The following is a 17,581-nucleotide window of genomic DNA, read 5'->3' on the forward strand; positions in this document are numbered from 1 at the left end:
TGCCATACAAGAAGTGGACAATGATGTTCGATTAGATACATAGAAGATTAAATATTTTTTTATATGCCCATAAATTACTCTAATAATGCTTCATTATCATGGCTGGATTGTATTGATTTATTGCACCATGAAAATATTCAATATCTACTTAAATTATCTTAAGTACTGTGATGATACATTTTCTCCCACAATAAGAAACTCTGCATTACAAATGCATTACATGGGACTTCTTGTTGGACTCATTAAGGTCTATTAAAGGTGAGACTTTTGACGAAACTGCTGCCCCACCCTCCTTTAGTGTGATAATTGAGTGGGAGAGTGTGACTTGTATCGGAGTAAAAATGTTAAACTCATGGAAAAAATGTAGTGAAGTAAAAGTGGACGTAGGAAATAAAGAAAATGTCTGATTAACCCAGATGTTTTTGTATATTAATATTTGGAAATATGTTTCTCTGTAATAAAAAATAAAAACCTGCCCTGTTTGTCCCCGATCTGATCATGTGATCGGAAATAAGGGACGATCACATAGTTTTCGAAGGATCAGAATCAGGTGGAATCCGGTCAGTGATTTATCAGACATGTTATGTTATGCACTTAAGTACAGTAGTTAACTGTAAAAATAATACTTAAATTAAGTCCAAACACAGCATTTTATTACCTAAGTACAGTTAAGTAGTGAAGTAGGTATACTTGATTATACGGTTCATCTCTGGTTTTGGACAGGTTTTTGTTATATTTTTGTGTGTTATCATTTTCTTTTCTTTTTGACAGAACCTTTATTTGATCAGGTGAGGATAAGGGTAATGTCTGATTAAGCCAGAGCTGGGTTAACCCAGAACCAGGCTTTTTTGTAGTCAGTCAGTCCTGGACTCTGAACTGTCTCTCAGGGTGCAGCGTCTACCGTTGAAGCTTCTGCAGTTCAGTCATGTTGTGAAAGGAAGGCCAGTGTTTATGTTTAGATTTATGTTTTCTTCTTAATGGCTTAAAAAGGCCCTGTTCAGTTGGGCTGAAGTTTAATAATAGCAGTGACCGTTACTGCAGTTACGGCCCACTGATTCATTATGTAAACACGTGTCGCGATTTAGTGATGCAACTGTGGACAAACAGCATGTAGGGGAAGTCTTTCAGGGACTGAGTTTCAGTGCAACACAGCCAGCCAGTCAGCTGAGTGACTTTGTGATGAGGGGTGTGGCCAGGTGCTGTATGGGTGGGGCTGGAGTGGTGTGGTTAAAGATTAGTGGGAGGTGTGCTCGGGCAGCAGAGCCGGCCAGTGGGACTGACTGTCACAGCAGATGCTGTCTAGCCACTGACAAGGAAACAAAGGATAGAAACCTGTTCTGTGGAACTGTCAGATGAAAAAGTGGGGAAAAATGATCGAGGCATCTATTGATGACAAAAGGTGGAGGAGGTGTTCATTACATCATCACTGATCACACAGTGAAGAATAGAAGGTGCTCAGTATCTGCTGAAGGAGGAGCTGATGAGGATGGTCAGAGCTTTCAGTCATTGTTCAGCAGCAGAATGAGACAGCAGTAGCTTTTGCAGGAGCAGCTGATAAACTGATTGGCCTTGGAGCGTTCAGAGCGAAATCAGTGCTGCCTGCCACTGTGCTCTTCTTTGTACTGGTGGCTTCATCACATGAAGACGAGCATGAAATTCAACCAGTGTGTGCAACAGCAGAGCCCGAACGGAGGCAACAACTGCACGTGGAAATGGTGAGAAAAGGACATTTATAAAGAAGTAGTCAGTTGCTTGATTTTATTAGTAAGTGAATAATGTACAAACTATTTGGTCACAAACTAGAAAAGAAAAATAGTAAAAGTGTGTGTGTGTAAATGTAAATGTGCGTTACAGAGTGAGTGGACAACTGATTATTAGATGTAAATCAGGAACATAAGTGAAAAATAGACTCTAGTAATTGAGCTTAATTGACTAATTGTGGCACTCATTGCTAACATAATAAACCTAATTTATGTTGCGTATTAGTATTTTTTAATATAGAAGCAGTACTGTGTAAGATGTATTCTTGTACCAAGTGACCTGAGATGCCCCTGAGATGTTGTACTAGCAATAGCAATATAGCTTTGTTATATTTAGTGTAAATATATCTAAAAAAAACTATCAAATAAAACAAAGAATATCAAAACAAAAAGTGTTATCTATTTTGTAAAAAGCAAACAGTGATTTACCAAGACTGTGATTTTGTATAAAATTTTAATTAATAACGTCACAAATTAATATTTTTTAAATATATGAGATATATATGTGGACTTAACAACTGAAACAAGTTTTATTATATTTTTTTATTTGCAGAAATGCCAAAATAGGAGCAAACACCATTCTATCAAAGGGATTTTATTTTCAAGTTTAAGTAAAACTTTTAAGAATAGTGAGAATATCTCCCTTCAAACTTACAAGCAGCTTTTATACTAAACAAAGTGCAAAAATAACCTCCTTACATTAGATAAAATAAGAAAATCACTGCCACATAAAAGTTGTTTACAGGTTTCTGACAGAAGCACAATCTACTGAGGCAGTGTCTGTATGCAAAGATGTAGAATATTGATTATCTCCTTTTGAAAATTGCATTAAAACAGTAATTTGGTTAATCTAATTTACTTTATTAACCTTAATATTTATATTAAGATATTAATATTTATATTAATATTAACATTAATATTTGTGTATATATATATATACACAAATATTAATGTTCACTTTTTTTTAATGGTACAAATCTTATTGAAAATGTATGCAGGTTGAAAAATTGGTCACACCATTTGATTCAATGTTCATTTGGTAAAGGAAACAACGCTGGCCATCCTGGACTGGCTGTATCATATTGTGTTGTTGCACCCTCTGTAAGGTTAGGGTCTCATGAACTGACCTTTTAACCCGATACCCTGCTTTCTTATGCAAATGTGTAATTTATAAGGCTTAGTTTCTGGGTCAGGGTATTCAGGGAAATGGTGGAAGCTTACTGTGAAATGGGTGAATCATCTAAAATTCTTATGTATTTGTAAGGAAGGTGATCCATAACGTGTTGTGTGTGTTCATGCTGAGAGGTAATACTGATGATTATGTAACAGTCAGGTCTGTGTCCTTGCTCGTCTGCTGAGCTGCTTGTCTTAAGCCACGGAGTCTTAATAGGATGGAAATGATCAAGAGAGTCTTTTAGTTCAGCTGAGAAAAGCCTGCTCACATATACTGTACACATATATACACTACTGTATTATGATTTAATACTCTATTCATTATAATGAATTTATGTGTCTATAAGTTGCACAAGTTGTTTTATAAATATGAAAACACGCTCACACAGCTTGTCTAGCTTCTGTATAGAAGTATTGTTTGTTTTCCAATGCTTTTGGAATGAGTTAAGAAGAAGTGGATCACTCTACATCCTACATTATGACTGATGTTCTTAAATTAATTAAGTTATAATTATCACTAATATGTAGCGCCTTTATAGAAACTCAAGGATGATTTACAATCATGTTTTACACACAACTGTTTACACTCAGCACTCATCCACACACACCAGTGAGAAACGGCAGCCAATCACACGTTCACATACTTACACACACAATGGCAATTTAGAGTACCCAAATTACCTGACCTCTAGGTTTTTGGACTGTGGGAGGAAACCAGATGAAACCCACATGGACACAAAGAGAACATGGAAACTCCACCCAGATAGGAACTTAAACCCAAAACCCCAGTGCTGGGAGGTGAACGTGCTAACCGTCATGCCATGTCACTGAATGCTGTCAAATCCCCAGAGCAATGCTCAAAAACCAAGCTGAAATCCCTGGATATGTAGTGAAGTGTATAATATGTGGTGGTGTATTATATGACACTATTCTGTACATTACTTTAACAAAAGCAGGTTGAGTTTTTTTAATACCATTGATTTCAGAAGATACTATGAACACCCATGTGTCCCAATACTTTTGTCCATATAGGTTACATTTAACAGTGCTTTGTGGTTCTTATGAGACCTGCATAAAGCTCTGCATAAAAGCTAATTAATGAATTATTTGAAAGCTAACATTAATAAATATTTAGAGTTTTTTAGGTAACCCTTTGGAGTGTGTGATGTTCAGGTTTTTGAGCACCCAGCAGTTTCCATGTAAACGAAGGGTAGAAAGGGAAGAGGATTGAGCTAGATTATCTTCTTTAGGTTCTAATAGAGTGGATATTGTGTGGTGCAGGGCAGTCAGGTGAAGTAAGTGCTGAGCCATATTCCTAAATGTTAGGTGTAATATATGAAAAAAACAGAAATGCAGAGTCACTCTGTTAATGACCCTCAGTAACCACAATGCCCTGCTTTATGTTCACTTGTGTGTGTTTGTGTGCTTTGTGTGTGTTTTTAGGCACATTCAGGACCCAGCAAGCCAGAGGCTGACCTGGAATAAGCCACCTAAAAGTGTCCTTGTAATTAAAAAGATACAAGATGTCAGTCTGCTGCAGCCTTTTAAAGAGCTTTGCATCTTCCTCACAGAGGTCAGAATACTCTTTCATGTGTTGTGTTTTTTGTTTGTTTGTTTGTTTTGTGAAGAATAATTGTTTAATTATAAATATATACTATAACAATTATTACAGTAACATTTATTATATTGTTATTAATAATATAGTAATATTGCCCAAGTAGAGAATACAGACTGTTGTCAAATTGTTTAAAACTGTAGATTTTATGTAGGTTATTTAAAGTTTAGTTTGTATTCCAATTCCAGTATAACAAGTATTAAAAAAGAGTGTCATTTTACTATTTTAGTATTATACCATCTTTGTATCATAAATATAAATGAGTTATAAAAAATAAATGGAAAATAAATAAATGAAAATAAATGCCCTTTATCTTGATTATTTTTGTGGATAAAAAATCTTACTCTAGAGTAAACATTAATATATAGTAGCTGCCTAAAGAAACAGTATTTTGTGTATGTCTTTCCCAAAAATAATTCATAAATGTCTATAAAACATCTCCAGTAAAGCCTATATTACATTTTTTCGATTTTTTTTGTTTAGTTTGAACACACAAACTGCCCTCATAAACTAATTTTTAGTTTAGTTTTTAGTTGAATTTAAACACAAGCTGTTTCTCACACTGTATCAAACTCTCTTGATAAATAGACAAATAGAATTTTTTTCAAATACAAAATAATTTAGGTTCCGGAAGCTTAACCTCTTTTTCAAAATAGATGTACAGCTTTTTAAAAAAGGCTGTCTATGTAGTAAATATGGAACTGTTTGCATAACTGAACTGATTTCTTTATTCTTTGTGGCTGTTTCTGTCTCACGGGACCTCAGCAGAAGAAGATGATCGTTTACGTGGAGAGGAAGGTTCTGGAGGACCCTGCCATTGCCAATGATGAGAGCTTTGTGGCTGTGAAAAAGAACTTTTGCACTTTTAGAGAAGGTAAACAGCTCGACTGGCGAGATTCCAGCTGGACTATTTCCATATTTTTCCTTTTTACAGTGTGAGGTTTGGTTATGTTATGATTACTTTGACATGACTTTGCTTGCTTTGTGTTCCTTTTAGATTTCGATGACATCTCCAATCGTGTAGACTTTATCATTTGTTTGGGTGGAGATGGAACTTTGCTGTATGCTTCCTCACTTTTCCAGGTATGAATAATGGGCATGAGCTGATGTAAGTGTTTGTTTTAAAAGAAAGGATTTGTTATCAAGCCATCAGACGCCAGCTGCTGCTGATTTATGTTTAACGGATGGATTGCTCAACTAAACCTTTGCACTCACTGACATGTGCACAGTCACTAACAAAAGCATTTAAACGCCTGCACAAAAATGCATGTTTCTGATGTTTTTCGCATAGAATGTGAATGCAGTAAATGTGTATGTAAGAGGTTGTGGGCTTGGGTGGGTTTGAGTAAATTCCACTTTTTAATATTTTATTTAATGTTCAGTAATTATTTAGGAATGTATGGTAAATGAGGAGGCTTAAAGTTAAAACTGTTACTTTACAAATTTGACATTAGTTTTTTGGGAGTGCATGTTTTAAGTTTCATGGTTTGTCACTTCCACATGCTGAACATTTATTAGTCAACTATACCAAAATAAATACTGCTGTTGTGGAAGGTTTTAAAAAATAAATAAATATAGAAATAGTGTAATATGATTTAGGCAAGAGGGTCACAGTTTAAATTATCCCTCTAATGTTTAGACTATTATGGGCATTTTTGCTCTTCCCTTTCAGTTGTCAGGTTCTTGCCCTAAACTCGTAGTTCATGTAAGTTTTTAAAGAAAGCCAGAGGACATAATATGAATGCAGTTCTATTATATATATGAAATTGGTTCACCTGCATTTAGGCTGATGGTGTGTGTGTGTGTGTGTGTGTGTGTGTGTGTGTGTGTGTTTTCTAGGAGAGCGTTCCTCCAGTTATGGCCTTCCATTTAGGCTCTCTGGGCTTTTTGACGCCTTTCAATTTTGACACCTACCAATCTCAGGTCACGCAGGTTATTGAAGGTGAGTGTTTTTTTATGTTTGATAGGATAATTTTTGAATTGTAAACAGATACCCACACAAAACTTTATTTGATACACTTTTCTAAATTCTAACCAAAAAACTGCAAAAAAAAAACAATGATTATTCTCACACATCGTATTTATTTACCAGCCAACATGAGTAATCTATTTTTTAAACCGTCACCATGAGAGACTTTCTGGATTTTTTTGGGACGAAAACAATGAGCATTTTGTTTGTGGTGCTTTTTTAAGAACAAAAACATCATCATTAATTGTGCTTAAACTAGAAATATTTGTCTGTAAGTATATTTCTTGATTTCTTTTTAAGAAATATCAGCATTAGATCAGAAAAAAATAAGTATATTTATATTAGTGAATAATGGTGTCAGTGACTTAAAAATTAATTATAATAATGATATTTTTTTATGCTGGTATTTTAGATTTTTGGGAAAAGGACAGTAATTATAGTCTAGTTTGTTTGTTTTTTTTCTTTATTATAATATTTTAGGTAAGAGAAAGAGAAGATCCTAAAAGGCTTTAGGACCCTGACGGTGTTCGAAGGAAAATGTGGATGAATCTTTGAATTTAGATCATTCAACATGTTTACCATGCTCTCCACTTTTGACAAATTTAGGTGCATTTTATGCAAAGTATCGCTGCCCATATTTTAAATACCCAGCCCTATTAGGGAGTACTGTATTTTACCCTGTGCTTCAACAGGCAAATGGCTTTTATCTTATCACATTTAATGTGTGTTTTCTTTTTTCACAATTTTCCTTCCGTTTAACTTCTTTCCAGGAAGTTTTTTTCTCTTTTGTGACTGCCTTCCCATCAGCCTCACGACTCATGCAGTATTATTATGCAAGCTCTGAGAAAGGGACAATATCATATCAAAAGAAAGGAAGTTTGTCGGCTGTATCTGTAGCTCATAACAGTGCTAATATTATTGCTACACTCTTGACTATGATAGCGTCAGTTGCAAAACCCTGGTGTTCTGAGATCTCTGCTATTAATCATCTCAGAATAAAATTGGTAAATCAAGAAGTATGCTTCTTGATTATGCTAGAATGTTAAATTAATATCAGTTCTTTTTTGTTAAATAAATACAATATTTTTTGCAGGTAACGCAGCAATCATACTGCGGAGTCGGCTGAAGGTAAAAGTAGTGAAGGAGAGTCGGGAGAAAACCAAGACAAAGGACAAGAATCTGATCATCACTAATGGGGAGGCTGAGGCTACCCGCAAAACTATGCAATATCAAGTGAGTAAGAACAGCAAGCAGTAGCAGTCTGTGTGTTTTTTTTTTTTTGTTTGTTTTTGCCGAAACTGCTAATGAAACATTTGACCAAAAGTTGTGTAACTAACAAACTTGTGTAATTAACACAAGTTAGTTACCTCAGCAATGCAGTGAGCACCTGTTCTTTCAAAAAACGTTAAAGTTGGAGTATAAAATAATATAGTTATTGTTCTGTAACTATAATTTTAACATATTTGCCCGAACACTGAAATGGCTTTTTTGCCTGTTTTGTTTGGTGCATCAGTACTGTGTATATGACTGCAGGTGTGTAATAAACAAGCACATTTCCAGTCTGTTGGGTTCTTAAGTCTTAATACTTTAGTACCTGCTCTCACACCTTGCGGATAGTTGTCTTGTTTGGGTGTGACAAAGCATTTATTTAAGCGCACTACAGACCACAACTCTGACTTCAGGTTAGTTAATGGATATGTGTGTAAGTGATGTGTGTGTAATGGAGCTCGCCTGCAGCTGGCTCTGTTTCAGCCGGTTAATTATTTAAAACACACAGAGAGGAGGCCACCGTTTGGCCTATATATGTATATAAGCCCTTTACTTATGGTTAAGGGAGCGTTCACACCTGCCTTGTTTGCTCTGGATTTTTCTCTGACTTTTCAGTTTGGTCTGAACCCAAATAGCAGGTACAACAGAAATTTGGTCCAACTGAAAGAGGTGATCTCATTCCAGGTCAGATAAACCAAGGTGTGGTTTGTTTGCAGTATAAAAAAAAACTCTTCTTTTTTTTTTAGATGCTTAGACTTCCAGACCAATTACAGGAATTTGAGACAGTCTGTTGTCACCCTCTGGCTTCCTGTTGCAGCCAGAACTCAGGTTCAGAATTGGCGCACAAAACCAAAAATGAAGCAGCTAATTCATACTTGATGGCAATTATGGTCAAAACCAGATCAGCAAAAGAGGTCTTAGAGCTTACAGTACAAACTGTCACTCAAGACTCACAGAAAACAAACATCCCGACTCTTCTCTGTCCTGGGACCAAGGTGGTGGAACGAACTTAAATTAGTAAACAACAAAGAAATGTTGAAAGTCGCTCAGGATAAGACTGCACTTCATGTGCATGGTGCATTATGTACACCAAGGTGGAGTCTAGGCAAATTCTGGGAGGGAGACAGAATTCACCTGGAAAGGCAACTTAACTTATCTTAATTAATAATCAGTTAGTTTGATTAGTATAATTTGTTCTTTAAACAGGCAGATAAAGAATATTTATATTATTACTAATACTGATGTATATTAAATGAATGATTATTCATTTGACTTCATTTAACTCAGTATGCTAAATAATTAATTGAACCACAATAGTCTACTAAAAAAAACACGCCCCATGCGCTGACATCTTCTGGCAAAAGCACAAACAGATAAGAAATCAATCTTCATTGTGGGAATACAGAACAAATAACACATGAACCATGATTTTAGACTCTAGTCTAGACTTTCAGATGTAAAAAAACACTTAGAAGCTTCTGCTCTGTTTCTTTCTTTTCTTAAATTCTCCTTCTCTTCCCCCCATTTCCTCTCAGGTGCTGAATGAAGTGGTTGTGGACCGAGGCCCCTCATCCTACCTCTCCAACGTTGACCTCTTTCTGGACGGTCATCTGATCACCACTGTACAAGGCGACGGTAAGTAAATATTAATTTCTCCTAGTTTAAATGGATTTAAAAGACTTCAAATTGGTTGTGTCAATCGATAAAAAAGTAATAAAATTAATCACAATAGAATTCTGATTAATCACAATTAATCATGATTAATCACACTTTTTATTTCATAAGACTAAGCTTTTGACAATAGGTGAATAAAGGAATCAATTTAAGAAACACTTCGATTTTTGGTGCCAATCTCTTAAATTAAAAACTGAACTAAACTAAAAATGTAAAATAATTGTATTAATCACAACAATATTCTGTGACTAAATCATAAATCATATGATAAAATCATGAATAAACTAGAATATTGTAATGTTCTGAGTTGCTGAGATTAACTGATTGTTTTAATTGAGAAAAAGGTTAGTTTAGCTCCATATTCCACACTTTAACAACTTGAAAAGAGGAAATGTGCTATCAGTGTGTGTTTGTTCATGACCACGTGAGTGTGAGCGAGTGATAGAGAGAGAGCATAAACTTCAGGTAATCTACCTTCTGAACTGAACACTAAGCGTTGCTGTGTTCTATGCCTAAATAAAACTGATAATGCATCACTGAGCTCTGTCAGTTTTGTCACGTGAATAATTTGCGTAAAAAATGAATGAATTAAGGTTTCAGGTTAATGTGTTAATATTTCAAATGTATTCATGTGTAATAATTTGCTTTGTACAACTTTTATAATAGAATGTTTAAGTTTTTAGGTGATTTGATTACTCTAATCATGATCGATCTCTTGCACTCTTAGGTGTGATAGTCTCCACTCCAACGGGCAGTACTGCATACGCTGTGGCTGCAGGGGCCTCCATGATCCATCCTAATGTCCCTGCTATTTTGATCACCCCCATCTGCCCCCACTCGCTCTCCTTCAGACCCATCGTAGTTCCAGCAGGGGTTGAGCTTAAGGTACTCCTAAGTATATACTACAAATTAAATCAAATAATTGCTCATATGTAATTCTAAGGTTATTATTGTTTTGTTTAGGTTTTATGTTGGTATTTTTGCTTACCAAAGTGGCTTATGGTTCTGTTTTTAGATTATGCTTTCCCGAGAAGCAAGAAACAATGCCTGGGTTTCCTTTGATGGGAGGAAACGTCAGGAGATTGGACATGGAGACAGGTGAGTAAAAACAATGTCATTCCAGTTACTAGCAGTGGTTGTATGTTGTATTGGAATCAGTAAAGATGCACAAGACAGGCAGACATTCCACCAACTCTCTTTATGCTCTTTCACAGTAAATTTTAGATAACAGATTTTTATTGTTGTTTGTTTGGGATGTTTTCGTATGTGTGGTTCCACAAACAACCGCAATAAATATACCAAATGACATTATATTTCTTTAAACATTACTGGAAGAATTACTTATTAAACCAGCAAAAAATGTTCCCAAACAAAATCAAGAGCTGCTCAACTGGCTCCTCACATCCCTCAATGCAGCTTCTCCAAGTAGCATGCTAAATGGAAATTCACAGTCCTTCAGATGCAGTTCACTAATTGACCCCAAAGAGGCACTGTGAGTGAAATGGCTACAGAAGTCCAAACACTGGATAAAGTTTTCTTCCCCACCCGCTCCTCCCCAGAGGAGAAGCTCACCCGGATTGCCAGACTGACACAGTGGCAAGTGATGAGTCAAACTCTCTGTAGTTGACCAGTGATTATAAATAAGCGGGTTGTTTGGATGTTAGCATAGCCAGCTATCTAACTCTCCTGCTGTCCTTCTTTCCCCGCCCTCCTTCGGCTCTTGGGGGTAGGCGGTCTGTCACAAACCCTGGAGATATATATCAGTCAATAGCATTCGCTGAGGGAGGGGACTCTGACTCCGCCCCAAACTGTCAAAACTACACCTTTCAACAAACTCACTCAAGCGAAAAATGCTGCCGCAGGTAATTTGCACGGCGAGCGAGGAGAACTGTGAATTCGAGTGGAAAATAACAACCGAGAGGAGAAAAATGAAGCTTGAGAGCGATATTCTGTTCAGCGCGCACACGATTCCCTTTTTTTTTTTTTTGCTCTCGACTTTCACATTTGTGCTCACGGGAAGTTAATTTACAGACACAAAATGTTAAAACACGCTGGTTAAGTTTTTTCACCTGTTGTTTTTGCGCCACAGTCTTTTGACATCTATGTAACGCCATATAATAGTCCTTTAAGTATCTAGTCATCAGATTTGCCTAGGATGATTGTCTTTATTTGAAATTACATTTCCTCAGTGAGAATCAGGTGAAATAATGGTATGTTTGAAAAGCAGTGGAACAATAGAACCATGAAAGGTCCTTTTGTATATTCTGAATCTGTGCCTGTGGGCGTGGTTGGGACAGAATACCCAGCACATTTTTTTAACACATATTGTTCTTTCCTCCTTTTTAGTATCACTATCACCACTTCCTGCTTCCCTGTTCCCTCCATCTGTTTCCGGGACCCAGTGAATGACTGGTTTGAGAGCCTGGCGCAGTGTTTACACTGGAACGTCCGCAAGAAGCAGAGTCACCTGAGCTCTGAGGAGGAGGAGGAGGAGTTCTGAGGCCTCGTCCAGCAGAGACCAGCATCAAGCACTTTTTTTTTTGCTTTATCATTTGGCCTGTCTGGGACTGTACCCCCACACCCCTTCACTGTTAGTGGTGGGAAATACCTATCTATGGTTAGCAACCTTACTGAAGCTCAGTGATTACCTGTTCCTTTGAACACAGACTTTAATGTTGCTATTCGTCTCTGAGGATTTTTTTGTTTGTTTTGATTCATCTAAATGATAAGAATCTTTTTAAAATATGTTGGAAGTCTGAAAAATTGTAAGTGATGTGAGTGAGCTTCACAGTATAAGTCATTAAGTGGAAGATATGAGACATCAGGAATTGTCCACTAACAGGCGTGGAGTGTTTAAGCACCACAGCAATAATTGTAAATGAAAAGAACTGTGCCTTAAATCATCTAGAATGTTACAAAGAAATCATTTAAGGGGTGGGGAGCAACGTCTTACATTGTACAAAAAAAGTACATCATCGTTACAGCTGTCCTGTAAGCATAAAGCTAAAGGACAATTAAGGCCAATTTGTACTTCTGCATCGAACCTACGGTGTAGCCTACAATACTCTACGAGTAGTCAAAGACCCTACAACGTAGCCTGAACCACACCTTTTCAAAAATGTAACTACGTGGCGCAGCAACAGCTGTGATTGGTCCACTGAGCCGCTCATGCATTCCTGCCGTTGCGTTTTAAACTGCCGAGCAATGCAGAGCCACGGGCACGTGGATACAGAAGTATAAACGACCACAGCTGTGTAGGGCGCTCGCACAGGCTACACATCATAGACAACGCTTCAACTCGACGCAGAAGTACAAACCAGTCTTAAGTGTAGGGCGCTTTAAAACAAGCCAAGGGAAAAGCTTGAATATTCACAGAACTTTTTTGGTTGCATTTATGTAAAGTTATAAAATTTACGAAAACTAGTTGTATTGTTCAATAGACAATCAGCTAATAATTCTGTTAACACCAGTCCATTCCATTCCAGTCTACTAGGATCATTCCTACATGTTCTTTTCTTTTGTTATTTTGTCATATGTTTGTTAACATTATGAGCAATATTTTACTGTTGGACCAGTTATACTGAGTATACAGCCATGTCTAAAACAGCCCATTCCATTATGCTTTGTACAGTAGCAGTATATAATCTGTTTCTGGGGGGTGTTTTCTTTCTTTTTTAATTTATAATGGTGTGGGATCGATTGAGTGTTAGAGAATTGTGTATGGAGGCTTATTGCGTCTGGTTTGAAGTGTCCTTCCTAAGACGAACCACTAAACTTTTATCATACACCTTTCAAGAGACGTTTAAACTCGGGGAGTGCATTTCAATTCAGTTTGATAATTAATGAAGGATATATAACAAACGGGTAATCTGTTAACTGTGGGGTGGAAAGAGACAGCAAAAAACTACATTGGTCAAAACAAACTTTGGCTTTGGTAACTTTGGCTTATTTTTAGTTGATAATACGGGAGTTATGAGGTAGACAAGTTCAGTATCTCCACAGTTTAGCATTCAGAGAGCAGTACAATTCATAACATGTTTTATTACTCAAAAACAACTAAAGGAAATGGATGCATCAAACTGTAAATTAGTGTTGGATGCTAATGCAGACCAATCTCTTTCAGACATGGTTATTTTCTCTTCTGTGGATGATGAGTGTTAAAATATATTTTTACAGTCTAGAATAATAAACATTTAGCTTACAACAGCTAGAAGAGTCAACATCTGACTAACCTCTGCTAGTGTGGTAGTTCTTTAGTTTACACCTTCTATACAAGTAAAGATCTGCTAGAGTAACATTAGCTAGAGTAACTAAAATAAAGCAGCTACAGAAGTATACATCTACCTAACATCTGATAGAGTAAATACAATCTGACAAACACCAGATAGAGTGGGAAAAATCTAGTGTTAAACGTCTAGTTAAGATTGTCTAACCTTAGCTAGAGTAGTAAACATCTACCTACCATCTGCTAGACTGGTAAAAGTCTAGTGGTAAACATTTAGTTAAGACCTAGCTTTAGCTAGAGGTAGAAACATGTATTAAACATCTGCTAGAGTAAATAACAGGCTAAAGTTGTTATCTTGATGCTACAACCAGCTAGAATACATAAAATCTAGCAAACTTCCGCTAGAGTGGTAAAAATCGAGCAAACCTCTGCTTTGGTAAATAACATCTGGCTAACAGCAGTTAAAATGGTAACAATCTAGTGGTAAACATCTAGTTAACAACTTCTAATCTTAGCTAGCGTACAAAACATCTAGGAAACATCTGCTAGAGTAAATTACATCGAGCTGACCTCAGCTAGAGCAGCATACATCTACCTAACATCTGCTAGTGTAAATAACATCTGGCTAACACCAGCTAGAGTTGTTGACATCTTTATAATATTAGACAGAAAACAAAAAAGAACATCTAGCTAACATCTGCTAAATTTAAAATCTGCCTAACAAAAAAACAAAAAGCTAGAAAAAAATCTAACGTTAGCTAATAGCAGCTAGATTAGGTAATATCTGGCTAGTCAGCTAACATGCATTTTGCAAAACGACTTCCTGATAAAAACCTGTAGTTTGGGCTGTATACTTTCTAAATCTTTCCATGCTGAAACCTGTACAAATATCTGAATAGTGATTTCAGTGTTCAGATCCTGATGCCTCAATCAGTTAACAGAGTACTGAAGTTCTCATGCTCCTCCTCAGTTTAAACACTCCATCACACACACCCTTCTATCAGTTTACTGCAGTGGTGTGTGTGTGTGTGTGTGTGTATGAGGGTTTCTGCACAGTTACAGATCCACTCAGCTGTGTGACCTCACCAAAAATGAGGAACATCTGTTTACATTGTTCCCCTGATGTTGCCAAATACTAAAGAAATGAAATGTTGGTCTTTTAAAAAATAATATTTCCAATATGAACGGAAAAAGGCATATCATGTATTCCTCTCCTCACATATCTTAAACATGGCTACTGTCGTGTTTTTACGTTACTAAAGAGCCATGGGTATCACGTCATATCTAAACTGTTCTCAAGTGGAACCTGATTGTAAATGAAGGTTGTTTCAATACTAAAGTCCTACATTAGAGTTCTGAAGATTTTTAAAAAATAAATATATGAATATATTTGCATTAGAGCCTTTCAAACATAAGCTGTTAGTAAGTAGCTTTTTTTTTCTTCCCTACATTAGAAAATATGATGAAAGAAGAAGCCTTTGAATCTTTGATTTTGTGTATTTAATGTAGCCGTTCCCTCTCGCTTGGTTTACACTAATGTTTGGTGTCAGATATTATTCTCTATATTTTATATCTCTAAGACTCTGTATAATAATATATACAAAAATCAGCCATAACATTAGCACCTCCTCTGGTGAGGGGAAAAATATTATTAATATATATTTTTTCCCTACTGGTGAGAGTTACGGGGTGGGATTATCATGTTAGGCAGCAGGTGAACAGTCTGCTGTTAAAGGTGATGTGTTACAAGTAGAGCTGTGTATTGGACAAAACTTGAGGATATGATGCGTGGGTTCACAATACAATATTTCGCAATATGCGAGGCGATAAATTATAATTATTTAAACCAAATAAAAAACACATTATCATATTGATGAAATTTGAATGAAAGAAAAGTTGACCCTTTATGTGATTTATAATGGATAAAATGACAAAGTACAACAGTGCTATTTACTGAGCAGGGTTTAAACACAACACTAAATGAACTGCTGTTTTACCATGTAAAATTCAATACTGTGTTTTTATAAATCGATGCAGTAAATCAGACATCACATCACAATCTGATACCATACAGAAATTCACTTTGACATGGTTAAAATTGTGCTGGCAAGTCAACTTTAGTGTCAGAACATCTCCAAACATCAGGCAGGTCTTTGTGGATTTTTATGGTATGGAATGCATTTACATGCACTCAAAAATCTGTTTAAAAACGGATTAATGTATTTATGTAAACAGGGTCATTCAATAAGAAATCTGATTATGTAATCTGATAAGGAGAGCTGCATTTTAGCTCAGCAATTGTATTTTCTAGTGCATCAATACTTCTTCTTGGAGTGTGCAAGGTCTGTGTGAAAACAGACCCTGATACTGAACATGAGTGATCAGTGTTAAACACAGCACCACAAGATGGAGATAGAACACTTTTGGAGCAACGCTGAAACTGAAAAACATAATTAACCATATTCTAGCTTTTGTTTTCATATTGTGTCTAAATATGTAAAAAATATATATATTTGAGGGTTACTTGCATTTACATGAAGTCTTATTGTTTGAGTTTTTTTGGCTGGATTCAAAGCAAAAATCTGGTAAAAAAAAAAAGTCTGGTTATCTGATAAAGTGAACACACTAATTGATTACTGGTAAACTCTGATGTTCTATAGTAATCATTTTAAAACAGTTCAAGAAAGGACAACCAGAACTTTTTACAGGATATTCTGTTAACATCTTCAGACGTCTAATGGAGTCCATCTTTCAATGAATTTCAATGAATCGTGTGAATTAGTGTCACACGTGGGCCTAATTAATGCTAGGCCCAGCATTGGTGCTAATGTTATGGCTGATCAGTGTAAACCATAACCGTAGCTGTATGTCTTACTTCCTCACACTCGGTCCCGAGTGAGTGTTATGGTCTGGATAAGATGTTTTTCTTTTTATAGTTTTTCGAACAGTCGAGTGGGCCTTTCTTTAAAACTACTCTTAAAGCTACTATAGACTAATTCACACATGAATTGACGTTTCTAATCTCTTAAACACAAACCTTTCATCTGGATTTTCTTTCTTCTTTTTTACTTTTCATCTGATGATTTTTGTAACGTACCTTTTGAGAATATATTCTGAAAAATGGGTTTTGCATTTTTACATAGCACTTTAATAAACAATGCAGAAAAGGTGTTGGAAATGTTTTTCATCCCTTCCTACCAAAAAAAAACAAACCAAAGCCAGGAATCTCCAAAGCTTCTGCTGCAAAACACCTACCCAGTACATCTGATTTACTGTAAATCTAATAAAAATGTGGAAGCAATTATAAATAAGTTTAGCAACAAAGTACATTGTTTCCAAACAAAAATTTGATCTGCTCTATCAATTTAAAAAGAAATTTCTTAAATTTTTATGAAAAGGTAAGTTTAGGGCCCTATTTTAACGATCTTTAGTGCACTAGGTAATTGGACTTGTGCAGCTGGATTTAGGGGCGTGTTCTCTGTATTTGGTATCTTGAGGGCGCGGAAAATACGCATTGCGCAGCTCCAACGGCGCAAAGGGTGTGTTTTAACTCCCTTAATTATTAATGGGTGTGTTTTGGGCGTAATGTGTAGTAAACCAATCAGTGTGTCGGTAGTCATTACCTTTAAGAGACAGCTGCGCTCTGACTTCTGTGTATTTCTATTTTAAGAGCGCATAGGAAACTGCGCCGGCACGCTGTGAAGATACACCTGCAGCTTATATGAGTCATGTTATTTTATTCTCTATACTGTTTTTTTGTTTATATAAAAACTGGGTTTGCAACACTGAATATTAATCAAGCAATCGATTATTTACACTGGAGGGGGGCCCTCATTTAGTTTAAAAGGAATTAAAAATATAAAAAATAGAAATAAAAAATGACTTTTACTATAGAC

The 17,581-nt window shown here is 36.0% G+C and overlaps 1 protein-coding gene across 3 annotated transcripts in view; it reads left to right on the top strand.

Annotated features, from left to right (window-relative positions):
• Positions 1 to 16,856, top strand: part of nadka (NAD kinase a) — a 28,943-nt gene extending 12,087 nt beyond the window's left edge. The window contains exons 1-10 of one of the 3 annotated variants that reach the window (XM_007237043.4): positions 1,264 to 1,715; positions 4,377 to 4,506; positions 5,314 to 5,422; positions 5,546 to 5,631; positions 6,388 to 6,490; positions 7,611 to 7,750; positions 9,322 to 9,421; positions 10,188 to 10,345; positions 10,476 to 10,558; positions 11,807 to 16,856. In XM_007237043.4, the coding sequence (XP_007237105.2) occupies positions 1,639 to 1,715; positions 4,377 to 4,506; positions 5,314 to 5,422; positions 5,546 to 5,631; positions 6,388 to 6,490; positions 7,611 to 7,750; positions 9,322 to 9,421; positions 10,188 to 10,345; positions 10,476 to 10,558; positions 11,807 to 11,960 (1,140 nt within the window). In that variant the 5' untranslated portion in view covers positions 1,264 to 1,638 and the 3' untranslated portion in view covers positions 11,961 to 16,856. Of the gene's footprint in view, positions 1 to 1,263; positions 1,716 to 4,376; positions 4,507 to 5,313; positions 5,423 to 5,545; positions 5,632 to 6,387; positions 6,491 to 7,610; positions 7,751 to 9,321; positions 9,422 to 10,187; positions 10,346 to 10,475; positions 10,559 to 11,806 lie in introns of those variants that run through there. The other 2 variants (XM_007237042.4, XM_007237041.4) reach the window with 2 other exon arrangements.
• Positions 16,857 to 17,581: the final 725 nt, after the last annotated feature.

The sequence above is a fragment of the Astyanax mexicanus genome, chromosome 12 (assembly GCF_023375975.1).
Source record: "Astyanax mexicanus isolate ESR-SI-001 chromosome 12, AstMex3_surface, whole genome shotgun sequence".
NCBI classification, from domain to species: domain Eukaryota; kingdom Metazoa; phylum Chordata; class Actinopteri; order Characiformes; family Acestrorhamphidae; genus Astyanax; species Astyanax mexicanus.